Genomic DNA, 27788 nt, shown 5'->3' with positions numbered 1-27788 from the left:
TGAGGGATATTTTTAACATAACTTAAGTGTATTTCGGGGGGAGGGAGCACCTATGGTTTTGGTCCCAGGTGCGGCCTCAATCTAGGGAAACCTACCAAACCCAGACATGTTTTAAAAATAGACACCCCAAGAAGTCCAAGGAGGTGTGGCTTGCCTGGATCTCCAACATTTTCTTATCCAGACTCCTCAGCAAACCTCAAAATTTGCATTAAAAAAAAAAAACCTTTTCCTCACTTTTCTTTGTAGGATCACCGCTGCAGCACAAATTTCCTACCACCCAGCGTTCCCCCTCAGTCCCCCAAGTAAAATGATACCTCACTTACATGGGACCCCAAAGCAGGGTCAGCCTAAAAGATGTATAAAAGAAAAATATGTGCTTATCAACTCGCTGTGCTATCCCCTCAATCTACAAGTTTTTGGCCTTTTTCTGTTGCAGGCACCTGTCCCACCCCCACAAGTGAGGTACCATTTTCATCAGGAGACTTGGGGGAATTTGTGGCTCCTATCAGATTCCAGAACTTTGTCACCAAAATGTGAGGAAAAGGTGTTTTTTGGCCACATTGAGGTTTGCAAAGGATGCTGGGTAACAGAACCTGGTCAGAGCCCCACAAGTCACCCCATCTTTGATTCCCCTAGGTGTCTAGTTTTCAAACCTGTGCAGGTTTGCTAGGTTTCCCTAGGTGCCGGCTGAGCTAGAGGCCAATATCCACAGTTTTCAAAAAGCTTGGTTTTCTTTGTGAAAATGTGATGTGTACAAGTTGTGTTTTGGAGCATTTCCTGTCACAGGTGCTAGGCCTATCAACGCAAGTGAGGTACCATTTGTATCGGGAGACGTGGGGGAACAGAATAGAAGAACACGTGTTATTGCCCCTTGTCTTTCTCTACATTTGTTCCTTCTAAATGTAAGACAGTGTGTAAAAGACGTCTATTTGAGAGATGCCCTGTAATTCACATGCTAGTATGGGCACCCTGGAATTCAGAGATGTGCATAACCATTGCTTCAACACCTTATCTTGTGGCCATTTTGGAAATACAAAGGTTTCCTGGATAGCTATTTTTCCCTTTTTATATTTCAGCAAATTAATTGCTGTATACCCAGTATAGAATACAAGCCCATTGCAAGGTGCAGCTCATTTATTGGCTCTGGGTACCTAGGGTTCTTGATGAACCTACAAGCCCTATATATCCCCGCAACCAGAAGAGTCCAGCTGACGTAACAGTATATTGCTTTCAAAAATCTAACATCGCAGAACAAGTTAGAGTCAAACGTGGAGAAATAGCTGTTTTTCATCTCAATTTCAATTTTTTATTTTATTTCAGCTGTTATTTTCTGTAGGAAACACATGCAGGATCTACACAAATGAACACTTGCTGAATTCAGAATGTTGTCTACTTTTCAGAAATGTTTAACTTTCTGGGATCCAGTATTGGTTTCTCACCCATTTTGGTCACTAACTGGAAGGAGGCTGAAAGCACAAAAAAAAAAATTGTAAAAATGGGGTACGTCCCAGTAAAATGTCAAAATTGTATTGAAAATGGGGTTTGGTTTTCTAATTCAAATCTGCCTGTTCCTGAAAGCTGGGAAGAAGATGATCTTGCCACCACAAACCCTTTGTTGATGCCATTTTCAGGAACAAAGCCACGAGCCGCCTTCTGCAGCCTTTTTTTCCCCCATTTAAAAAAAAATAAACACTGTATTTTGGCTAATTTCTTGGTCTCCTTCAGGGGAACCCACAAAGTCTGGGTACCTCTAGAATCCCAGGATGTTGAAAAAAAGGATGCAAATTTGGCATGGGTAGCTTTGAGGGCCTAAGCGCGAACTGCCCCAAATAGAAAAGAAAAAAAAGGCTCGGCACAGGAGGGGTAAAGGCCTGGCAGCGTAGGGCTTAAAGATTTAACTGTGGCGTCAGCGGCACAAGTGTGCCGTGCCGCAGGTCATTATTAGATGTCCCTGTAGAGTCAACAAAAGGTGTAGTACAACTGGTCATGGCTAGATGTCCCTGTAGAGTCAACAGCAGACGGTGCATTGCCACAGGTCATTACTAGATGTTCCTGTACAAACAGCAGAAGGTCCACTACCAGTGGTCATGGCTAGATGAGTCTGTGGAGCCAAAAGCACTCAGAGTACAGAGTCACAGAATTCTGCCAGAATTTCTTCTGACAACACATCCGTTTTGCCTAAAATCAAGTGTAGCTTTCTACTGAGTTAGTTGTGCCTCGGGCAGTTAATTCTTCAGTTACTGGAGAGCACAGTGCATTACACATTTTCAGGCCTATCTGGTCTGCCAAAATATTACAAACAAGGCCCTTATAAAACAAACTCCTCAGTGGTAAAAACAGAAGTCCCAGCCATAAAAGAGGTTAAATATACATTAAGTAGTGGAAGTTACGCTTTTGGGGACCCCCCCTCTAACCTAGTGTGGCCCAGAAGATGGCCTGGACAGAGCACATCATTCTGAACATTTTGGTGGTGGTCCCATTGCCTATGACCACCACAGGCTACATTATGGGCAAAAATGTGTTGGAAAAGGGATGGCTGCAAAGCATTATGGCATTTCCCCTGCATGCAGTGACTATGTAAAAAGAATGCCTGCAAAGCATTATGGGGTGAGTTTCTCCAAGTGCAGTGAATATTGTAGTATTGGTTCTCCCGCTCTGCAGGGAGAGACAGTGTTCGATTCAGTACGTAGGTCCATTTTATGCTATAAAAAGCCACATTTTTTTTTTACAAAAGACCCAAGATACAAATACATGTATTTACTGATTAAGTAAAGTAAGGAACAAGTGAAGGGCAAGTTCAGAAAATTAACCGCACGTTTTAACACAAGTGCTTACCTACAAGCTGCAGAAGGAAACATTTTTTTTAAAATAGTCCGTCCAAATAAAAGAACAATCTAGGTGTAATTTAAGAGGACTTGGCCAGTGCTCCTCAACCAAGAACCTGAAGTGACATCAGCTGCCAAGCCAGTTAGGAGGCAGCAAAGAGTAGCATCACTGCCTTCAACCAATGGTAAGCAGCAGGCATGAGCAAAGTCCTTTACTCATTCCAGCAGGTCTTGTAGACTGCACATGTGCACGATCTATGCTCGACCTAAAAATTGAGGGAGAGCTACAAAATGTGATTCCTTCCATAGGTCATTTAGACTTATTTAATACACGCGGTTTCTATTTGGTAAATGTTACAGTACTGCAATTACTGGATAAGAATTAAGTTACTTACCTGAAGCTTTCATATATTCACATGCTTGAATACTTCCCCGTCGTTGAGATGGGAGTCCCTGGTGGAATATATAACTTAAGCCTGAAAATGTACTTACACAACACGTGGCCTAGGACTCAACAGAATAACCTATCACAGACATTTTATCAAATAGACCCAAACTCAAATTTGAACCGATGAGAATGCCTTCCCTCATTTTCCACTACATGTTGTGCTGCGGAGTCTCCTTTGAGCTCTGCTCAAAACTTCTCAGAAGATCTACTATCTGAATTTTAGGACATTTCTTTTCTTCTCTGATGCTTCAAATTGGCTACCATGTCAGACACCAAGGAAATGCCTTTTTAGATCCTGTGCCTCTTGTTTCAAGAAAAGACTCAGGAATGCATTTACTGCTTATATCCAAGACAAAACAAAGGACTGCAAGATATGTAGAAAATTCTCTACAAAGACTTTGAAGGACAGAGAGGGCCGTCTGCTTTTGTGGCTTCACAAAGGTAAGACTGGCCACTCAGCCTCTGAGGATAGTGCTTCTTCCTCTCTCTGCTCCTAAAGTATCTGTTAAAAGAAAACATGAGTTCTCCGATGTTCAAGAGCCACCCAAGAAAATAGCACAGAAATCAGCTGGGACCTCTTCTAAAAAGTCATAGCTCTCCACAGAAAAATAACAGGCACAGAATGCTTCAGAAAAGCCTCTAATTTTCAAATGGTTTAAATTTGAGTTTGGGTCTATTTGACAAACTGACTGATAAGTTATTCTGTTAAGGCCTAGGCCATGTACTGTTTATGTACATTTTCAGGCCTAGGTTGTATATTCCACCAGGGACTCCCATCTCAGCGACAGGGAAGTATTCAAGCATGTGAATCCCAAGATTTAGGAAGTTGGACCCAGAAATTCACCCAAATGTTTCTGCATCAAATGACCGAGGGTCAGTTTATTTAAATCTACAAAGGTGTTCAGGGTGTGCTGAACAGGATACATTTTATACACTGGCATTAGTACTGCAATTTGACACCCCACCCCCCACTCTTAATTTGTGGTATTAACTTATTGTAAAACATCAGCTAATGTATTTAATTTTATGTTAATATACCCATCCAAGTCTTCACCCTCAGTGCTTTAACTTTGAAAAAAAATCATATTGCAATAATTAGTAAAAGTATTAGTAAACATATTACTAAGCTTATTTAAAAGCTCATAATTGTTGTAAAATACATACGCCTAATCCCAGATTCTAGATTAGACGAGGACTGCAAGAAGTAAAAAGGTAAAGGATTTGCTGCTATGTAGCAAGATCTACTTCTGCACTGCTGTTTACAACAAATTGTTTTCATTTGGTTTTTGCACTGAACTCACCACACTGCTCGTCTGTTTCATCAGGACAATCTACTTCTCCATTGCAGAGCCATGCAAAAGGAATACATTTGTCGCCACAGGCAGCTTGCTGTGTTACATTACAAAAGTGATCTGCAGAGAAGAGAAAATAAGTTGAATGATGCAATAAAAATAGCTTATGGTGGCTGGTACACATATTAATTCTAGAACAGTAATATGACTGTTGCAATGATAATTAGCCCTTAAATTCTTGTTATATCATGATGCAGTGGAACAAATCTGACGAATGACTGTACAGAATGTAACCCTTTAAATGCTGAAGATTGTTCCCCTGGTGCCATCTTGCTCTTGTACTAATCCCATGATACATAGTACAGTACAAGGTTATGCCCACATAGGTTTAATCACAAATTATACCTAGACTAAATGGATTTCTACTGCCACACATTGGGGATTGCAGAAAGGGTTTGAAAATTAAACTGACAGAACATGGACTTAAAAGGTTTTAATGCTGGTCTTTGAAAGATGTTTCTATTGATGAAGAGGAGGACAACATGCCCACTTGCTAAAACAAAATCAGTCACAAATGTACAGTCAAATAAGATACAAAGCATAGACTTAGCATTTATATCCTAAAAGATTAATTTCTAGGAAGCACATCTGACAAATTACTGTTAACAAGCAAAGAAAAAAATGTAAACTTCAAGTGCTGGGTAAAATACAGAATTTAACTATTGGAGTGTTGACAATTTGACATTAAGGATCACTGCAATCTATTAATCTAAAATGATCTCACAATTTAAGAAACTATTTTCAGGAGGCTTACAATTCTTCCACGCCTTAAACAGATATGCCATACTACATAGTTACAGTAAAGAGTGACAAAGTGACAGTTTTATGTTTATGTATCGTAAGAAAGGGACAGGGATAATTACTGGTCCAGTGTATAGCCTCCCTTAGTCGATAATATAAGATAAATACACTGTCCCAAAAAAGGAGATGAAAGAAGAATAGAAGTCCTACATTTTAGGAGCAAGAGTCCTCACACACCCAACTGGGTGTCGTGCTTCATCATCGGATCTGCTCCTCGTCAGACCAGCGCTGCAATGTCTGACGGGTACCCCCCCAAAGGGGGGCTCTTGGCATCATTGAGAAAAGATCTCTGGCAAAGACCCATAGAGTGTTCTTGGAAAGTAGGAGAGACCTACAGATAGAACTAAAATTGACTCAAAACCCAAACCTCAGGGTAACAATTTTATTAATCTACGGTGGGTAACGGCCAAGGTTAAAAAATAGTTTTTTGGAGAGTGGTAATGAGAATGATCAATCACTCTCTGCTAAGTTTATAGCAAACTAGGAGGCTGGGAACTACCATGCCATCCCATTAATACAATTGTTACCCTTAGGTTTGGGTTTTGTGTCCATTTTAGTTCTATCTGTAGTTCTCTTCTACTTTAAGTACACTCTATTGGTCTTGGCATCATCAAGACAAGATTTCCGACAAAGAGCCCCCCGGGGGGGGGGGGGGGGGGGGGGGGGGGGGGAGGGTGCCCGTCAGACATTGCAGCACTGGTCTGATGAGGATCAGATCCGATGATGAAGCATCACACACAGTTGGGTGTGTGAGGACTCTTGCTCCTAAAATTTAGGAATTACACTCTTCCAAAAAAGGAGATGAAGGAAGAGTGTAATTATCTTATATTAGTTTTAGGTTTATGGTCTGGCTTAAATGGGCTGCTATCGCCAAACACTTGCAAGTATCACTTGAGGGCTTTTAGGTGCAGACACATTGGTAGTCATGAATACATTTTGATTGGGCAGAAGGTGCGTAATTCCACTAAAGTGTATGTATCCAGCTACCACAAGTTGAACTTTAAACAGGGCGTTTTAAGGCATTAAACGTCATACGGATAATTTACAATGTTTGTCTTTCTCTGGCAGCTGCCTAAGTAGGAGAAGGGCAGCCACGAGAATTGCATTCCCAACACCCTCCCATTTCATGACTACTTTTAGACATCAGAGTACAGATTTGTGTTCAAGAGCAGCATGGGATACACAGGGCTACACTAATCTATCTGGATAGATATGTCTGGCTTAACAGTACAACTGCCACATGAACATTAAAGGAAAAAAAGAAGAAAAAAAAAAAACATACTGAAAGAGGGTATTTGGCTCCATCCACACACTAGCTTGCCAAAGTACAGGATTTGATTACGCTGAATTTGTGTGCTTTCACTAAAAAGGACTGCTTGTGCTAAAACCTACTATAAATGAGGCCACTGGAATTAAGATTCTGCCGTTGAGTTTTGGTATAATTATGGATTTGCTCAACTGGTCACACAATCCATCATCTGGTGCACAATCTTCAGATTAACTAAACAAATTGTTTATTTCTAGCTGAAATGGATCAAGAGTTACTAAAAACGTGACATGTGGGGCGTGGCTTTGCCAAAGAAGCTGAGCTTTAAGCCCCTGCTTTATCTGTTTTTTTCCCCCTTCTGGAGCTAGTTTCCAACGCACAGTTGGATATATGAGACTGCCTGGAGGAGCCTGAGGGACTGAGCAATTGCTGCCTGTGAAGGGAACTCCACTGGGCCACAGAAGGCCTTGCCGTGAATGAGACGGGTGATGCTGCTCCTTCAGTTGCTCTATCTCGCTGCAGGTAGGGGCCGGTGAGACAAGTGCTCCACTGAGGTCATGGCTTCAAGTAAGGGGCTGTCGGTGCCATCAGTGGGCAAGAGCTGAATCCCACTATGTGATTGGCTTGCTAGGGGCCTTTGAACTGACTTCTTGGCCTCCTGGAGGAGGCAGAGCCAGGCTTTGGTGCAAACACCAGAAACCAAGGATCGCTGCCTGGCAGCTGCATCAAATGATCTGGCCACGTAGCTAGCTCTGAAGATAGTTCGCCATCTGCACTCTGGATTGTTTTGCTCACCCCCTGAGCTTAACAAGCCTGGCCCATATTTTACTAACTGGAGCCTGGCTTTGGGAGGGGTGGGGGGTGAGGTTACTTTACAAGACACCAACACCCAAAGTATGGGAGTGTGGGGCCAATCTTGGGGACATTTGCCAAGTAAATGTACCTGTGACCAACAGTGCATTGGGGGTAGAGGGGGCACAGTCCTTTTATAACCTACCAGAAAACAGCTCATTGTCCCACCCTGTAGAAAGTGATGCAGTGGAGCATGGACCAGACATGAGAAGCACCAGGTCTGGGTCCATGGATCCTCAATGATTAGTGGTGCTTGCTGGGCTTACCAGGGAACCTGTACTTTTTCCACAGGCACTGACTGATTTCATTTTTAGTTTGAGGTCATTAATGTGGCTGTTCATGTCCCTGCACTGTTGTGGGAGAGGTGGGCCTTCTGAGATCTATCCACATGACACTCACCATGCCTACTACCGACAGTATGAGCACTTTGAAGAATAAGCAGAAAGCCTTCAGGTAGCACCTTTCCACAACTGCACTGTTCCCTTCACTCCCAAGCATCCACAGCAGGCCACCATTGTTGTAGCTCAGGAACATTATGGGAGTTGCCCTCCAGACTAGGAAGGACAACCCATCAAATTAGACAAACTCCTGACTGCAACTGCAGATATAGGATAAGCTTTTGAAGCCAAATTTGATTGGTTAACTGACTTGGCATTTTTCTTTTTTTAGGGAAAGCCTACACTAGCAGTCCGAAAAATAACTACAAACTCCAAAGCTATTGGCAAACTTGGCCGCTGTACAACCAATCTTAGTGGGACAAAATTACTACAGCAACGGCTGTATCTTATCAGAAAATAAAGTGACATGAGGACAGCTATTGCCACAATAACATCCATATTGTGGGTCTGCCCATGGAAGCAGATGACCCTTCTGTGTTCCTGGAGACTTGGTTGAAACAGTATATTGCTCCTGTTGCTCTCACCTCACTGTCATTGAACGTGCACACCAAGAAACATCAAAACAATCACTTGAGTTTGAAATATGCTTTACTGTTCACACTGAAGCTATGGCTTTCTAATTGTGTTGCTCAATACTTTATGCAGCCTGCAACAGCATGGGATTGGATCAAAACTTAACCATCGCACCAACAGAATCCCTTCTCTCTCCCAGTCAATACTCAGGGTGGACCAGATCTCAGCCACTGTAAGCAGGGTGCATTGCCCAATTGTTAAACTTTGAGAACCTACTTGAAATCCAAGCTGACGGAAGCTGCTTGAGCCAGTAGTGGCCTCCCTGCAGGAACTCTTGGCAACAGCACATTTGCTTTGCTCCAAGTCCAATGCCTCTGGGATGTTGAATTATCTGAGGAACAAGGGATTTGAGTATCACTCAAAGTATTCATGGCGCAATCAATTGAGATTGCGGAAGTTCTAGATGGAGTCTTGGCTGACTCAAGACAATAAGTGACAACTTGTGAACCACACATGATGGGCCCCAGAGGCTCTTTGATAATGACTGAATCTAGCAGGATGGTCCATACCTCAGACAACATGGGAATCCTCCGAGGCCCCACAGCCTGAAAGATTCTCAAAAGACTAGGAAATGGCTATGGAATGTTATTAGGATGAGCCGGGCTTCACGTGAAGTAATTTTTTCAGCAGGCTAGAAGCTCCTTCCTTCTCTGCTGTGGCATACCCCTTTACTCCTTTGGGAGAGTAAATTATTTGTTATGTTCTTAACTTTGTGTTACAGTTGGCAGGAGTCCTCTTCCCTTTGTTTTTTTTTTGGACAGATACGTTGGGGTCTGTCCAGAGGGGGATAGATTCCACCACACTTGCTTTACAATGGATGTGCCAATCACACTTCTGGTTACACCCCACCCAAAGATCTCTCCCCCCCCCCCCCCCACCAGTTTTGTCTTCTGCTTTTCATCTCCCTCTTATCCCATGTAGCGCCCATTATTCACTCAGTTTGTTGACCACATTACTTCCCATTTAATCACATTGAATGTCAAGGAGCTGAACTCTATAAGGGGTGCAGGATTAACACAGACATACCCAGATTGCCTTTTTACAGGAGAGTCCTTATTTGGGTTGGAGGCCACTAAAATGCAGACAAAATGGCAGGGTTAGGTTTATGGCAAATATTTGTGGCCTATGCTATGGGCATAGTCTTGTGGATTAGAGCAGGGGTTCCTTTTAATATAGAAGAGGTGAAAGAGGACATTGAAGGCAGTTTTGTACAAGTAAAAGTCACACCAGATGGTACCTTTCTAGATTTAGGGCTGATTTATAACCCCACACAGATCAACTAACCTTCTGGTCCCAAATGTCAATCTTCCTAGTAGACTAGCAATCCACTACAGTATTTGGATGACACGTAGTGCTGTGAATTTTCCTTTTACTATCAACAAAATGTATTCACAACTAGACAGATTCCCATGCTCCGCAACCCTTCACACTCAACACTTCACACAAACCTAGGGCAATTTTTGATCATGATCCAGTGGTCATGGAGGTGGCATTGGGTAGGGTATGTTTCCCAATTCCCACTAGGCGGCTCTTCGTCTTAAAGCTGGAAGAAGCAATATTCCGACAAGACCTACACGACCACAGATACTTTCTACCAATAAAATGCAGGATCTGCCTCACACCGTAAATTGGAGTGGGAAGCACAAGAGGACTATGTATTCTAACAGCTGCGTGGGGCTTCGGAAGACCTTGAAACAGAAACATCCCTCACACCAGAGGGTGAAGTCTGGACTTCGCTGGATAAGGGAGGTGACTTACATGGCTAGAGCTACATATTTTGACACTAGATGCCATGACTACTCAACGTAGAGCACAAACGCATAATTAGGGTGATAAGCCCAGTCAACCTGTGACCCAGATCGCCCTACTCACCAGGAGGGATCTGCAACCAACCAAACCCCCACAAGGCCCCCCCCCCCCTCCTTCCCATCCCCAACCAAGGATAATCTGCACACAATCTGCCAATGACACCTTTCAGGACTAATAAACCAACTCTCCATACCCACCTCTCCCCCCCCAAATCAGCCATTGATAACTTTGTTGCCTCTATACAGTTACATCTCACAAAAATGAGGTTCTCCTTAGATGCCCTAATCACTCAACATGCAATTGCTTACATACTAAGATTTACCCTGTGGGAAATCATAGGGAACCAATGGATTCCTAGTGGAATTTTACAGTACATTAGCCCAATTACCAGCACGCAGAACAGTAAAACAGTCAGTTTTCAGCTCTGGTTCTCTCCCCTCCACCCTCAAAGCCCTTGTCACCACATTGTTGAAACCCCATAAATATCTTTCAGACAGCCTCTTATAGTCCAATTTCTATACTGAACACAGATTAAAAATATCTTAACCACCCTTCCACTATATAGGTTACTGGAGCTCCTGGAAATTATACAGGAGGACCAAGAGGGATGCATTTTGTCACAGTACCACATATTACCTTTGCCAATTTGACACAAGGAAGAATCAGCTGATCTATACCAAAAGGTAGCATGACCCACGCTCGACTTAGAAAAAGCATTTGATTCTCTGCAGTGGGAATATATGCATAAGATTCTACAATTATTCTGATTGGCCTTTACTGTTTTAAATGGATACAAGTCCTTTATTCACATCCTACTGTTCTGGTAAAAATGGGAAAGTCTTTTGGTCTCCTGGAAAAGGCACAGGGTCAGGGCTGCCCCCTTTCACCCTACTTTGCAATAGTGAATGAACCCCCAGCAGCACATTTACATTTTCAGTTACTACACTGGTGTTTACAGCTACATGACATCATTCAAACCATACACTTATAATTTGGTATCTCACTATATGTGAAGGCTATCATCCCATTACAGCTCACATACTTAAGAACTTTGCTGTCTGGCCTAAAGGTTCATTGGTATCAAATGTATTTTTCCGCCTACACCCAGGTAGGAAGTTACAGCACAGTCTCCTTAGACCCCAGACTACAAACCGAAACTGTCACATTTTGGTTCTTGGGCATAAAACGATCACTCTGTTGCTGATATGCAAGAAATGAATCTGGGTAGAGCTTTCCCTGCCCTCAATTTACCTTCTGGGCCTTGCTCCTGGTGCATAGCCATTTTAGGGATGTCTCTGGGCATGTTATTTAGCAACTAGACTTGCTGCTTGTGCCCTTTAGCCTAGTATCATTGTTTTTAGAATTGCCCAAGTTCAAGGTGGTGTTTTATTCTCTGTATCTAGTTGTCCTTTCGCCTAGGAAAGCATTGCGTTTCTTAGCAGTGTTTTCACTTTGTGCATTCCTGAAGGCTGCAGTGAGATGGAGATGCAGTTTAACACTTGTGCTGACAATCCTGATTTTTACAGAAACACATCCTTACGTAGGGAAATTCTCACAACATCAGCTGTTTTATTATAAAAACATTTGCTGTCCCAAGCACATTAGAGGGACGTTCCAGCCAGAAGACCATAAGTGCTTGTTGACTTTGTAGCTGCTGCTTGCGGAGATTACCTGTTCCCTGGCCTACATGGGGATGGTGTTTCTAGTCTACAGGCTTCCTCGCTATTGTCGTACTCTGGTTTGAAGGATGTCTTTCGGGGGGTGGGGAGATCCTGAAGGGTGGATTAGGGCTTATCCTGCTGTGCTCTAACAGTTTAGGTAGGAATCAAATATAGTGTGCATAGTGACAGTGTGGTGTGACTTCTATGTTTGACTTTCCTTGTCACCATTTTGCTTCTATGTTTCATCATTGTAATTATTACAATCCATGCCATTTTATCGAAGACGCAGCTGATTCAATAAATCTTATTCAACCATTTTCTGCCTCGGTCTTTGCATGTGTGAGACTAATGTAACAGAAAAGGATGAGATCTGATCCACCATGATTTCTCTGAAGTCCTCTTACCTTGCACCTGGTTGCCACAAATCATCCCTGCTCTTGGGCAGGGATTAAGTGCTCCTAGTTGGCCGGAAATGGATTAGGCAGACAGTTGTCACATGGTGCGATTGAACTCAGTTCCCTACAATTCAGGTGATGCCCCCTGAATCCAGCAGCCTCTCTAGGATAATAGGAGCTGTGAGAAAGTAGCCTCTTTCTAGCCTTGTTACCCCCACTGTTGGCCTGTTTGTGAGTATATGTCAGGGTGTTTTCACTGTCACTGGGATCCTGCTAGCCAGGGCCCAGTGCTAATAGTGAAAGCCCTATGTTGTCAGGTTTGTTGTGTGTCACTGGGACCCTGCTAGCCAGGACCCCAGTGCTCATATGTTTGTGGCCTGTATGTGTTCTCTGTTTGATGACTGTCTCACTGAGGTTCTGCTAATCAGAACCTCAGTGGTTATGCTCTTTACTTCCAAATTTGTCACTAACAGGCTAGTGACTAAATTTACCAATTCACATTGGCATACTGGTACACCCATATAATTCCCTAGTACATGGTACTGAGGTACCTGGGGTATTGGGGTTCCAGGAGATCCCTATGGGCTGCAGCAATTCTTTTGCCACCCATAGGGAGCTCTGACAATTCTTACACAGGCCTGCCACTGCAGCCTGCGTGACATAACGTCCATGTTATTTCACTTCCATTTACCACTGCACTTAAGTAACTTATAAGTCACCTATATGTCTAACCTTCACCTGGTAAAGGTTGGGTGCAAAGTTAGTGTGTGGGCACCCTGGCACTAGCCAAGGTGCCCCCACATCATTCAGGGCAAATTCCCCGGACTTTGTGAGTGCGGGGACACCATTACACGCATGCACTGTACATAGGTCTCTACCTATGTACAGCGTCACAATGGTAACTCCTAACATGGCCATGTAACATGATCCCCAGATCTCTAGCTCAGAACCTGGGTACTGCCAAACTGCCTTTCCAGGGTCTCCACTGCAGCTGCTGCCAACCCCTCAGACAGGTTTCTGCCCTCCTGGGGTCCAGGCAGCCCTGGCCCAGGAAGGCAGAACAAAGGATTTCCTCTGAGAGAGGGTGTAACACCCTCTCCCTTTGGAAATAGGTGTGAAGGCTGGGGAGAAGTAGCCTCCCCCAGCCTCTGGAAATGCTTTGATGGGCACATATGGTGCCCATCTCTGCATAAGCCAGTCTACAACGGTTCAGGGATTCCCCCAGCCCTGCTCTGGCGCGAAACTGGACAAAGGAAAGGGGAGTGACCACTCCCCTGACCTGCACCTCCCAGGGGAGGTGCCCAGAGCTCATCCAGTGTGTCAGAGACCTCTGTCATCTTGGAAATAGGTGTTTGTGGCACACTGGACTGCTCTGAGTGGCCAGTGCCAGCAGGTGACGTCCGAGGCTCCTTCTGATAGGCTCTTACCTCTCTTGGTAGCCAATCCTCCTTCCTAGGTAGCCAAACATCCTTTTCTGGCTATTTAGGGTCTCTGCTTTGGGGAATTCTTCAGATAACGAATGCAAGAGCTCAGAGTTCCTCTGCATCTCCCTCTTCACCTTCTGCCAAAGGATCGACCGCTGACTGCTCAGGACGTGTGCAAAACCGCAACAAAGTAGCAAGACTACTACTAGCAACCTTGTATCGCTTCATCCTGCCGGCTTTGACTGTTTCCAGGTGGTGCATGCTCTGGGGGTAGCCTGCCTCCTCCCTGCACCAGGAGCTCTGAAGAAATCTCCAGTGGGTCGACAGAATCTTCCCCTTGCAACCGCAGGCACCAAAAGACTGCATCACTGGTCCTCTGGGTCCCCTCTAAGCACGACGAGCGTGGTCCCTGGAACTCAGCAACTCTGTCCAAGTGACTCCCACAGTCCAGTGACTCTTCAGTCCAAATTGGTGGAGGTAAGTCCTTGCCTCCCCATGGTAGACTGCATTTCTGGCTACTGTGTGATTTGCAGCTGCTCCGGCTCCTGTGCACTCTTCCAGGATTTCCTTCCTGCACAGCCAAGCCTGGCTCCCAGACACTCCTTCCTGCAGTGCACAACCCTTCTGAGTTGTCCTCCGGCGTCGTGGGACTCCCTTTTGTGACTTCACGTGGACTCCGGTTCACTTCTCTTCCAAGTGCCTGTTCAGGTACTTCTGCAGGTGCTGTCTGCTTCTGTGAGGGCTCCCTGAGTTGCTGAGCGCCCCCTCTGTCTCCTCCTCCAAGTGGCGACATCCTGGTCCCTCCTGGGCCACAGCAGCATCCAAAAACCTCTACCGCGACCCTTGCAGCTAGCAAGGCTTGTTTGCGGTCTTTCTGCGTGGGAAGTTCCTAGTCCTCTTCTTTCTTGCAGAACTCCAAGCTTCTTCCAAAAGGTGGCAGCTTCCTTGCACCCTCAGCTGGCATTTCCAGAGCCCCTGCCCACTCGACACCGTCGCGTCTATTGGACTTGGGCCCCTTGTCTTACAGGTACCCAGGTCCAGAAATCCACTGTTGCATTGCTGGTGTTTTTTCTTCCCGCAGAAACCCCTATCACGACTTCTGTGCTCTCTGGGGGTAGTAGGTGCACTTTACACCTACCTTTCAGGGTCTTGGGGTGGGCTATTTTTCTAACCCTCACTGTTTTCTTACAGTCCCAGCGACCCTCTACAAGCTCACATAGGTTTGGGGTCCATTCGTGGTTCGCATTCCACCTTTGGAGTATATGGTTTGTGTTGCCCCTATACCTATGTGCTCCTATTGCAATCTACTGTAACTTTACACTGCTTGCATTACTTTTCTTGCTATTACCTGCATAATTTTGGTTTGTGTACATATATCTTGTGTATATATCTTATCCTCATACTGAGGGTACTCTCACTGAGATATTTTTGGCATATTGTCATAAAAATAAAGTACCTTTATTTTTAGTACTTCTGTGTATTGTGTTTTCTTATGATATTGTGCATATGACACCAGTGGTATAGTAGGAGCTTGACATGTCTCCTAGTTCAGCCTAAGCTGCTTTGCCATAGCTACCTTCTATCAGCCTAAACTGCTAGAAACACCTCTTCTACACTAAGGGATAACTGGACCTGGCACAAGGTTTAAGTACCTCTGGTACCCACTACAAGCCAGGTCAGCCTCCTACAGGAGCCCACACACTAGTGCTATTGGTAATGTGTCGGTAGCAGTAATAAAAATAGTGGTACTGCCTCACATACTGTATTTGTTAACTTATCTATGCTGATCCATTGTTCGGTTTCCAAATGGAAAGACATTTCGCTTATGGCATTTATTTGGGGGACCGGGAAGATGCTGGGTAGCCTGTGCTACAAATAGGCTTCCTGTGATGTCTGGCAGAATAGCTCTCCCAGATTTCGAATGCTATTTATCCTTGCAGTAGCAATGGCTGGTTCACTAGTTATCCAGAGGTACTCTATGAAAGAGTTTACTGAAAAGGATGTTAAGCATTGATAAGTTATTCCTTATTTCTCACATGTAAAGGGATTTGCCCCACTGGTTTACTCCAAACAGCCTTGTCCTGCCGGACCAGAACTCGAATAATGGTTAACTGCAACACCCTACTCCTCCGCAGTATTCTTGCTGGGCCTTCCCACGACTAAAGGGCGACTTTGCCCAGGGTAGCCGAGATGATGGGTGACAGAAGAAATCCTTAAGATAGGTGACTTGTACCCTAGTGGAGAGCTTCGTATTACATGACACTTGTGGCAGATTATAGCTGTCCCCGGAGACAATTACTCACATATCAGCAGATTAGAAAATTCATTCAGACACTTCTACACTTAGTCAGTGCCACCCACCCATATATTATGAAATACTTTACATGGAAGGATCCAGCAGCAGCAAATTGATTAAACTGTTTTAGAGGGCTTTCCTACAAATTGACAGAGCCAAAGCATCTGAATACTAATTGGGAAGGAGATTTATCTAAGACATTTATTAACTGAATGGACTAAAATGCTAGAACACCCATATAAATTCTTCAGAGGAACCCACATTAAATGTGTACAGTTTAACATACTGAACCAGGCCTACTCTAAGGCAATAAAAAGGTCAGGCACTGCAGCTACCCATACACAATTTATATCACAAGATATCTACCTCCTCCATATGCTTTGGGCTTGCTTGTTCCTTCACTTCTATTGGATCCACAAAGTACTGAAAAATATATTCAGCGAGGAGCTGACCAATTCCCTGGAAATTCCCTGCAAGGCTTCTCTCCTGACCCAAATTGGAGAGACCAATAGGTTCCTGGAACTAGCTTTGCTTTTAGCTTAGTGTAAAATGCTTCACTGGGAAAGCTACATTACATACACCCCCCCGCTCACCCCCCCCCCCCCCCCCCACTCCTATGAATGTGTGGATAAAACCCACACTACACTGGTTTCAATATGGAAGTACTTCACTGCAGCAGGAAGAGTGAGCAGGACTGTGGAAGTACTTGATTGCTCTGGCATAAGACACACTAGTGGACAACTTTAAAAGAGCCACTAAAGATTACCTCTTTACCACCATGAACCACCCCGCCAATGGCATGTATATTACCCACATTACCAAACACTGACTGATACAGACACAACCTATGTTTCTGCATGGGGAGACAGGGAACCTTGGCTAGACTAGGCAAATCTTCTACAGAAGTAGAATTCTAAGGGGAAACTTCCAATATTTAGGAGGGAAAGTTGATGTTGTATTGCACAGGGAGAGAAAGAGCATTGTTAAGGATGAGTTTGATTCTACCTCTCACAAAAAAACAACCATACATATGAAATGTCAGTAATGTATTACAGAATGTGAATGTATAGGATATTTTCGAATGGCTGTTTGAACCTGCACTATACCATCTGTATACTGCTCATGCATATGCACCTTAACATTTGGAAAAAAGCTTGAAGACGTGTGTGTGTGTAGTGGAAAGCCCTTTCGCACAACTGTGCATCTTTCAGAAGCTTATTTCTGAACTTGGTTGCTAAACTGGTACTAACAAGGTGAAATCTTGGCCCAGACAGCATTACCATGCATGGACATTACAAAATAATAAAGTAATGCTATAAAAAAAAATGTTTAAGTGGGGTGGGATTTACGTAATTGCAGACCTCCCCAACCCCTCCCCCCCCCCCCCCCCCCCAAACCCCTGAGTGGGCTTTACAGACCCCCAGCGGTCCCCTGGAACACAGGTTGGGAAGCACTTCTCGGTTAAATCCTACAGATAGGCATTTTGTAATATGGAATCTAAGGTTACTGTAGTAGGCAATGGTGTGGGTTGCCCTGTGAGAAACTGGATAAAAAGGCTTGCTCTATGAGAATCTAATTAGGCCCTCCTACAACACAGTATTTTGCTTAGTCAACTGTAGTCTTGTATTCTTTTTTAAGTTAAAGACTGTCTGACAGTTGCCTTGTGAAAATGCTTGAGAAATTAGGTTGTTGGATGACGAGAGTATGACCCCTTCAAGCAAAAACCTCAATCCTTATCAGGGTGAACAAAAACTCACCAAATTAGCCTGTGTTTAACCCTCTAATAGCTTTGCAGTCAGACAACTTACAGCCAATGTCTAAAATATTTATGCAGCACACAAACAGTAAGTGAAAACAGAAGGAAAATCCAACAATAATTAAGAGTATTTTACATTTGACAAACGTCAATTTGTCAATCAGTGGAACCAGAAATATTAATTTAAGATTTAAACTGAAAAACGTCACCTAAAAGATCCGTCAGTTTTATTGTACAGTTATTTAAAACCTTAAACTAAACAATTTGGAATATACAACATTCAGGATTAAAAACATTACATTATAAAACATCAATTCTAAATTCAGACAAGAAATTATTCAAGTAAGACGCTGATTTTTTGAAGACCACCAAAAACAGACCGTTGCCTCAAATAGCACAATATGCAAAATAAACCACGCCCCATTATGGGGCAGGTAGATCTGCAGTCAGCACATGAAAGATATTACATGATTGACTTGTGCCAGAGCTAACCCATTGCAGGACCGGTCAGTGTAGTTCAAAAGTAGCAGTGCAAAAAGTAATTTTAGACCAAAACATTTGGAAAAACTAAATGGCACCCAGAGCCAAAATTTAAGACCGGAATTTCAACATTAACAAATGGTGTTTAATATGCATTTATTACCAATTGATTGGCAACATCTTTAGTCACTAAAGTGCTATATGCAAAATGAACCAAAGGCACGATTAGACCCAAGCACTTTACTGCATACTTGAGCAGGCAGGACATTTGAGAGCAGTGTGCAGTATGCAAACAAAAGGCTATGGTGGCAGCATCAGCTGTAAGGGTTCTAGCTGTGGCTATGGTGCCTAGGTTGGCTGTGGCAGGGGGTACCCTTTTGGGTAACCTGGGTGGCTCAGACTCCAACTGCATCATCCGCTCCAATCTCTGCACCTGTGCTTGAGATTGAAGTGCCCTGGGTGACATATCAGGCAGCGTGTGAAGCAGTACAGTACTTCCCTCCATTTGTCTGACTTTTTGCTAGTTTTAGGACTCTGCACACTTTACCACTAACAAGTGTTTAAAGTGCATATTCTCTCTCCCTTAAACATGCTAACATTGGTTCATAACCAATTGGCATTTTTGATCTACTTGTAAGTCCCTAGTAAAGTGCCCTACATGTGCCCAGGGCCTGTAGATTGAATGCTACTAGTGGGCCTGCAGCACTGGTTATGCCACCCACATAAGTAGCCCGTTAACCATGTCTCAGGCCTGCCATTGCAAGGCCTGTGTGCAGTTTCACTACCACTTCGACTTGGCATTTAAAAGCACTTGCCCAGCTTTAAACTTTTTTTTACATATAAGTCACCCCTAAAGTAGGCTCTAGGTAACCCATAGAGTGGGTGCTATGTAGACAAAAGTCAGGACATGTGCATGTGTGTTTTATATGTCCTGGTAGTGGAAACCCCTAAAATCGTTTTCCACTACTGTGAGGCCTGCTCCTATCTTAGGATAGCATGAGGGCTACCCTCATATCCTGTTTGAGTGGTAGATTCTGCTCAGAAAGGGGTAACTAGGTCATATTTAGTATGGCCAGGATGGTAATAAACTCCTGCTTATTGATGAAGCTGGATTTTATATTACTATTTTAGAAATGCCACTTTAGAAAGTGAGCATTTCTCTGCACTTAAAATCCATCTGTGCCTTAAAGCCTGTCTCCAATCCACATCTGGGCGACAGCTCCCTTGTGCATTTCACCGCGACAAACAGGACACCTGCACTCATCTGCATACTGAATGGGTCTTCTTGGGCTGGAAGGGTGGAGGGCTTGACACTTGCATTTCAAAGGCTAGTGGCCTGACCCCACACAATGGACTGCCAAACCCCCTACTCGGACCCTGGCAGACAGGCCTATTCTGAAAGGGGAACTTGTGCACTTCAAAGCCACTCTTTGAAGTCTCCCCCACTTCAAAGGCATTTTTGGGTATATAAGCTGGGTCCCTGACCCAACCAAATCAGACACTTCTGGACCTTAACCTGCAACCAGTCACGAGGAACTGCCTGGCTGTCCAAAGGACTCATCTGGACTGCTCTGCTGTGAAGGACTGTTGTCTTGCTCCCTCTGACTTTGATGAGAAGTGGTCTCCAGGGTCTGGATTGACCTTGCCTCCTGCTTTATGAATTCTCGGGGCCAAAAAGGCTTCATCTCTTCAAGGAAACTCCTTGTGGGCTAAAAACAATGCACAGCTTGCTGGAAACAATGCACAGCCTGACCTAGGACGAGAAAATCTCCACTCGGACGAACCAGAAGGATGCAGCCAGACTTCCCAAGCAAAGGTAGACGCAGCATCTGTATTGTGACCGGAACTTGACGTACGGCCCTACCGTACTGATGCATAGCTGAGCCAGAACATAGACGACTTCCTGAGTGAAGAAACAATGCAACGCCTGCCGTGTGACAAAATTCAATGCACTGCCTACCAGACCGACGCAATGCCTGCGACTTCCCACTTGCCCAGGATTTTCCCAGCATTGTCCTGGGACATCCAAAGATCCCCACATCGTAGTGAGGAACCAAGACTGCACAGCAGAAATCGATGCAAAGGCCCTTGCAGCGTGGAAAGAGACCATGCACTGTGTGCCACGTCGGAAAATCCAACACAACTTATTTTTCCATACATCTCCTCCTCGGATCTCCTTTTGTGGTAATTTTGATGCAAACCAGGTACTTTGTGAAAACGAGACAACTGTTGATTTCTAAGATTTAACTCTTTAAACTTGCAAAAGTAATCTCAACTTTTGCTTATTAAATCTTTATCGTTTGGACCTTAATTTAACCAGATAAATATCTTATATTTTTCTAAACTTGTGTGGTGTATTTTTGCAGAGTTTTTACTATGTTACTGTAGGATTTATTGCACAAATACTTTACACATTGCCTTCCAAGTTAAGCCGGACTGCTCAGTGCCAACATACCAGAGGGAGGGCACAGGATAAGTTGGATGGTGTGTGTGACTTACCCCAACTAGGATTGTGGTCCCTATTTGGACAAGGATGTATACCTCTACCAACTAGAGACCCGATTTCTAACACATGAGATAACTGCATCAGTATTAACACTAGTACCATCCACAGACACCATTTTGGCCGACCTCTAAAAGAAATCAGTAATCAGGTTCCTGGAAGCAGTGGGTCATCTGCTTATTCACCCATAGGCTGCCACAGACCTCAGATGCTTTGAGAGGCTAGAGCCCAAGGATGGATCAGAGGGTGGTTCTAAACGGGGATCTGAGTCCGAGTCACTCTAGATTTTCTGATGCTTAATGTCTATAGCTTCTGTAATGAAGGTCCTAGTCCTTCTTGGCCTCAGTCATGTCTTCTCCACCATTCTGTCCAGGTGGAGAAGGAATGGCGTTTAAGAGGTACAACAGGAGATCTGGGAAGCTTAAGAGCTTAAGAAAGCAGGTTTGAAAGGGGTGTGGGAGTGTGGCCAGACCAAGTCATAGTTTCCTGGCTCAGTAGCCTCTGCTACACTCCCACACCGCAAGCTGCACCTGGACTAATCAGGCCACCTCTGTGTGAACTTGGGGCATGCACTTTACAGCAGCCAACTAAGGCCACTGCACTGTTCCTCAAGGAAGAGCAACCCCCAGACACCAAGTGTTTGAGCTAATGGGCCTAGGTCAGGTGCTGCCCTTGCACCTCACTGGTTGCTTTAAGCTCTTGGAGCATGGGGCGCATAAAGATGTGAAATGCTGATGCAGTGTACAGGCAGACCAGGACAGACTGGGTCCCGTGCACCAGGGTCCAACGCAGGACTTATTTGAGCCCAGACAATGGAGCTCTGCTCTTCCCTAATTTGCACTCAGAAGAGCACAGGTCTCGGCGTGTCATGGGGTGCTGCCTCAGAATTCCTGCCTGCCGAAAACCCACTGTCGAGGCTCTGCTGCCCACTGCCGGGAGGAGATGCTCTGCACCAGTGGCTTTGACTCACATGTGAAGTCAGTTCTGCTTCCTCTTACTTTCACCTTCACTCACTCATTTGAGTAAAAGATCAAAAGCACCCATGGCAGATATCTCGTTGTGCGAGACCCGGGCAGTTGAAAGTTATGGCTGCCAGCAACAGAGCATGTTTTGAATGCACAAGTAAATTGGGCCCAGTTCACACGTACCTTTAGACTTCGAATGATTTAGTGAAGAAAAATGCCTGAGAAGCTAGAATTCAACAGGACAAGGCAGCTGCCAATGTCTGAGGAGGTGGCTTCAGGGAGCTACTGGACGAAGCTGTGAAGATTTCTACGTTCGAGCTCAGTCTCTTATGGAAGTCATTTGTAAAACAAAGCTGCAGACTCACTAGGACTCCATGAGACCAGATTCCCCTTCCGTGAGTTACTGAACGGGGTTTGGTGCTGTGGGGAATGTAGCAGTCACAGATGCAAAGTCAGGCTGACCAGTGATGCACCTTGAGAGGATCAGCAAGCACATTTTAGCAGAAAATATTCTAAGTCCCACGTTGGGCACAGATGAGATACAAGATGGTTGGAGACTTTTCTGTCCCGAAGGCCCAGATCACGCCAGCCATCTAGCCCTTAGTCACTCTGGATGTCTTGGGTTCAAGCAGGAACACTAGTCTCAAACAGCAGGGCAGTCATCTTAAGGGACAGGGGCAGGCTTCAGGCAGCAGGGAGTATACAGCATGCCACATTCAGCAAGGAAGTACTGCTGCATGTGGCCTGCTGTGTACTCCCTGCTGCACATTCAGAAGTGAACTGAAGAAAGGGTTCGAGGGTTCTACTTTTGCACCTGGCGTCAGATTTGATGTGGAAGAAACCCACCTCCCTCACCTAGCCACAAAAGTCCTTGTCCCAGACTCTGCAGTCATAATTTGCTAATGTGAAGTTCTTTGTGAACTGGGGCAATGTCTGAAGTACAAGTGGGGCTGTGCACAGCTCCGCCCCAACCTGGTTGGATGGCTTATCCTGCCAGCATACAATCCCTCAAATATGTGGCTGTCTGTGGCTGTCTGAGAAAAAACAAAGGATAACTGCCAATTACACAGTCATGTGGCCCAGAACAAGCGGGGGACACCAAATGGGTAGGACAAAAAAATAATAATCAGCTTTATGAAAGTGGCATGTTCAGAATTGTAACTTCAAATCAAACCTTCCCATTAAAGTTTTTAATTACAATTCCCTAAACACCAAACATAACCTTTCTACCTGTTCCTAAACATCACTTATTAAATGTAATAAGATAACCCAATGTTATCGTATGGGCGGGCTAGGCTTCAGTGGTGAAAAACAACTTTAGGGGTTCTCCAAGGGACATGTAAATATTAGAAGTACATATCCTACTTATTAAATACAATGTGCCCTATGGGTCACTTTTTGTTTTTAAAAGGAAGTTAAGCTTGGCGAAGGGGTTATTTTGCCAAGTCAAATTGGCAGTTCAAAACTGCACATAAGTGCAATGGCAGGCCTGAAACATGATTAAGGCTTTCTAAGTAGGGGGAACAATGAGTGCTGCAGGTATTTAATTTCAGGGTGTGTACATGCAGTACCACTTCACGAGAGACCTACAAGAGAATTAAATGTGCAAACTGTGTAAGCCAATGTTATGTTTAAAAAAGCATAAGCACTGGTTGGCAGTGGGGAAGTGTACATCGTCTTAAGGCCAACAAAACAAAAATCAACAAGACAGGAGAGGTAAATGCAAAACATTTAGGGGTGAGCCTACAGAGAGGACCACATCCAACACTTAGGCCCAAAACTGTAGGTCTGAGTAGGCAACATTAGTACACAGTGAAACATGTCCCATGGTACAAGCTTGGTCTGCTTATTATGCAACATGAGAAAGGCAATTGGTTTACCTTAATTAGGTAAAGCATTTGTTAAAGCAAGTAAGCCTTTAACAATTGGTTGCAATCACATTGTGTGGCAGGCTATTTTGTTAGCTGTAATCAAAGTACTGTAAGCAGGCAAGGATTTTGGCATTAGCTGCCCACTGACAAACCCTGGCAGTTTTCACTGCAGTGATTGTTTTCCTTAGGCCAGATTGAGGGGCTGTATATTGTTTTGCAAGCTGAGTTTCTACATTTATAATCTTATACCGGTATGTGTGATGGTTGTCAGTTTATGTGTACTTGAATAGAGCGGTGTTAGTTAAAATGTAAAGCCAATGGTAAAGGCTTCATTGATTCCTTGGGTAAGCCATTGCAGATTTCATAACTTTGGTCTGGATATAATAAAGTTATGACAAAGCCAGTAGGCCTGAACTAATTTTTGTGAAAAGCATATGTTAAATACAGCAGGCTATTAAGGATGGAATGTTATTACAGCATACTAAAGCCTGTAGGCAATTATCTTGTTACATGGAAGAATTGAACAGATTACCGATCTAGTGAAGGATTCTGGTGTTGGTGATTTACCAAAACAAACTAGGGAAATTCTATTTGCACTATAGTAATTCCTGTTAGGCTCTATTAGCAGGGATTTTCTATTGTTTTGACAGCTGTTTTTTTTTTTTTTTTTACATATATACATACACTCATATGGTTACCTTGTGGGAAGGCTTATAACCAACATAGGACTGATTGTTATGTTAAGCAAATTACAACAGCTAGAGACCAGATTTGTTCAGTAGGAAACTATTTCCAACGCCATAAATCTAATCTGTTCTTTACAAGTTATGTATATTGACATATTGAATGTGAATCACATATGTTTGTCAATAGGCATGTATCAGTGGATTGTCATTTCTCTGTATTAAATGCTACAGATAGATATTTTGTATTATGAATTATCAGATTACCTTTGTAGGGAAGGATTTTTGTGCTAGTTACCACCCCTGGCAAGCTGAATACTTGCACTGTAATATGTCTAGCTATAATTTCTTCATAGCTTTCTGCAAGGGTAACAGAAAATAAAATTAAATATCCATATGTTTAAATATAGGGACACAGAGGGCCTTTGGGTCCGCTCTTTTCTGTCATTGGTCATTTGGAGTCTCATTTACACACTACATCCGTGACCGTGTCCTGCATTTGGTAATGTTTCAATCCACATCAGTAATTGGCTTTTTTGTCCATGAATGTTGGCATTTTTAAATCAGTTGTAATTCCACCTGCAAATGTGTGCTTCAGTGTCCAAGCTTGTTGGCCAGTCATTTAGTTTTCAATGTCTCCTTCTAAAGTGTCCTTTTCAATTGTTTGCTTCTATTTTTATAGTAAATTAAAACAGTAATACAGCTCTCTAAGCAGTGCTAATAGGTCACTTGTTTGCTGCTCATTTAATCTGCAGTGCACCACATCCCATGCTGCCACTTCCTCTAAACCAGGAAAGGATGCTGTCAATAGTGCATTGTTGTATCATTCCAAGATGGCCGAAACATTGTTTCTAAATGTGATGTCCATGATGGAATTTTAAAGCAATTAGACGACAGTACAGACCCCTGCTGCTATTTTTAGTTTTGTTTTTGCAAACATAGGCTGCCATGTATAGACAGAAGCAGGGGTTCTTTTTTCTATTGGCATTCTTTTAATTTATCGTGCACATGTTGAATTTGTGTTTTATTGATGTTGTGGGTTTGTGTGTGTGAATGAGCCAGTGGATGAATTAATAGATACAAGGTAGCAAAGATGAGTGGCAGTATAATTATGGTGACTTATTGAAGCCTAAACACATCAGTGGCACAATAAGCATTTTCATTCATAAGCCAGACCTACTGACTGAGCTATGCAAGTAATGCACATTTAAAGACTATATTTAATCCATGATTCTCTTGAAGGAACCATCTTGAATTATATTTTAACGAAAAATCAATGATTTGTTTGTTTTGGTGGACATTTGAATGCCTTAGGTGTGACAGTTTCAACTAATCAAGTAATCACTCCATTTAGCAACAAATACTGAAGGAATCAACCAAACTGCTGAGGTCTATTTAGTACATTTGTTGGGGTTTCCCACCAACACTAGAATGTTAGCATCTGTGCAGTGACTACACTAGAGCAGCCTTAAAAAAGGAAGCTATGCAGCAATTGCTGAAGTGGTGATTAACTACATAGAAAGGTCAACTGTTCTACATCGGTTGAGCTATGGGGAAAACATTGCCATCAGGAGTAGGCTGAGGCAACAGCTTACCGCTTGAGCTGAGAGATCCATTACTGAGATGACAAGTGATGTGGTACCAGATGGTGAACCTAAATAAAAACTGAAGATCATAACTACAAGTTTGTGAAGCTTGACTTAAGCCTACCTGGCAGCTGCTGGACTGGATAAGAGCACAGCACACTGTAGTGACCCGCTAAGTCACTGGCAATGAGGGTTTAGAAATCTATGATAGACATGGAGATTGAGACAAAGAATTGAGCAGCCACAAGTCAAGAACTATAAATTATGTGCTTGACTTTGCATGGCGTGGCAGGAAAACAGGCTTAACTGTGTTAGACCCTGGACATGGTATTCCCAAGCATTTTGCCATCACTTTTCTGTTGAATTAGTTTGTTGGCTTCAGGACTTTGCACCCTTAACTACTGCTAACCAGTGTTAAAATGGGGGTACTCTTTCAAACATGGAGAAATAGGCTTACATCCAATTGGTGTATTTAATTCACATGTAGGTCCCTAGTAAACATTACCCAGGGCCTGTATATTAAATACTACTAGTGGAATGCAGCACTCATTATGCCACCCATTAAAGTACTGTTTTAAATCAGCTCAGTCTTGCCACTGCAGCCTGTAGTGGCGTTTTTAAACTGCCATTTCACTTCACAAAATAAATCTTTTGCAAGGCCCAAAACTTCATTTTAAATACATATGTCACCCCTAAAGGAGGGCTGAAAGGTTCATAGGGCATGGTGCATTGCATTTAAAAAGTAGGCCATATGTACTTATGTTTGATGTGCCCTTGCAGTGAAAAACTTTGTAAGTCTTTTTTCACTGTTGAAAGGTCCATCTCTCCATGGACTAGCACTTGGTTACCTTTATTACATCTCATAAGTACTATCTTTATATTTGGAACAGACAGAAATGCACTGTTTCCACTCAAATGAATTCTCATTTTAAATACTCTTTAAAAGTAAAGTCTACTTTTAAGGTACAACTCTGAAAATTAGTGTTAAAAAGTTAGCATTTTCTCGTCTTAACCATTTGTGCCTTCTGCTAGTATCCTGGGCCACCTGACTGAATAGCTGTGCTGCTTGGGGGCTTGTGCTTTCCTTCCAGACTGCGGGATAAAGGGGGACTAATTGGGCAATTGGGCAAGATGGGCAATCCTGCAAGGATGGCCAGAGTGGCGCTCTGCCTTGCCCCACTTACACTTGAAAGATCTTGCCTCCAGCACACAAAGAAACACCAGCCTTCTATCATACCAGACCGCTTGGAGCCTTAATAGGGGAAGGGGAGAGCGGTACAGACCAGGTGTGAGGGTAGTATAGGGAACCCTCATCCCCTCCAAAGGGGGGCAACAGGTATCACAATTGGATATGCAGAGCTACTCACCAGTGGACTCCTGGATCAGTTAAAATTACAGAAGAATGGCTGATATTCTGCTAATGGGACTGCCCTGCTCTGAGAAGCATGATTGGACCTCCTCCCTTCACCCTAGGGTACATGGGTGACTCCAAGGGTCAGCTGGCTGAATTGTCAGCTGACAGGGGTACAAGCTCCAGAAGCCTTCCTGCATCTGCCCAGCTGACCTGCTGCACTGTACCTGCCCGAGCCCTGCTTGCCTCTAAAGGAGGAGTTACTCATCCTCAAAGGTGTCTTCCCAGGTCCTAGACTTGCAAGAAAATGAAAGCCAAATGTTTTGGGGTCTTCACGACCACAAATGTGCCTGTCCCTGCAGAGACACTGCCACTCGTAACATCCAGCAACACAAAGCTTTGGAGAACCTGATTCTTTGTGCTGAAACGAAAACCAGTGACAACTGGCAAATAAAGATTTGCACTTTGCGCTACAGCAAAAGGTGCCCGGGT

The 27788-nt window shown here is 43.7% G+C and overlaps 1 protein-coding gene across 1 annotated transcript in view; it reads right to left on the bottom strand.

The window, feature by feature from the left end:
• LOC138298467 (low-density lipoprotein receptor-related protein 2-like) overlaps positions 1–27788 on the bottom strand; it is a 1267625-nt gene that overhangs the window by 1210206 nt on the left and 29631 nt on the right. The window contains exon 2 of the mRNA XM_069236878.1: positions 4575–4685. Coding sequence (XP_069092979.1) covers positions 4575–4685 — 111 coding nt within the window. The remainder of the gene's footprint in view (positions 1–4574; positions 4686–27788) is intronic.

The sequence above is a fragment of the Pleurodeles waltl genome, chromosome 1_2 (genome assembly GCF_031143425.1).
Source record: "Pleurodeles waltl isolate 20211129_DDA chromosome 1_2, aPleWal1.hap1.20221129, whole genome shotgun sequence".
NCBI lineage: Eukaryota > Metazoa > Chordata > Amphibia > Caudata > Salamandridae > Pleurodeles > Pleurodeles waltl.
The sequence above is the reverse complement of the archived record's forward strand: the minus strand, read 5'-3'. Positions and strand labels throughout refer to the sequence as shown.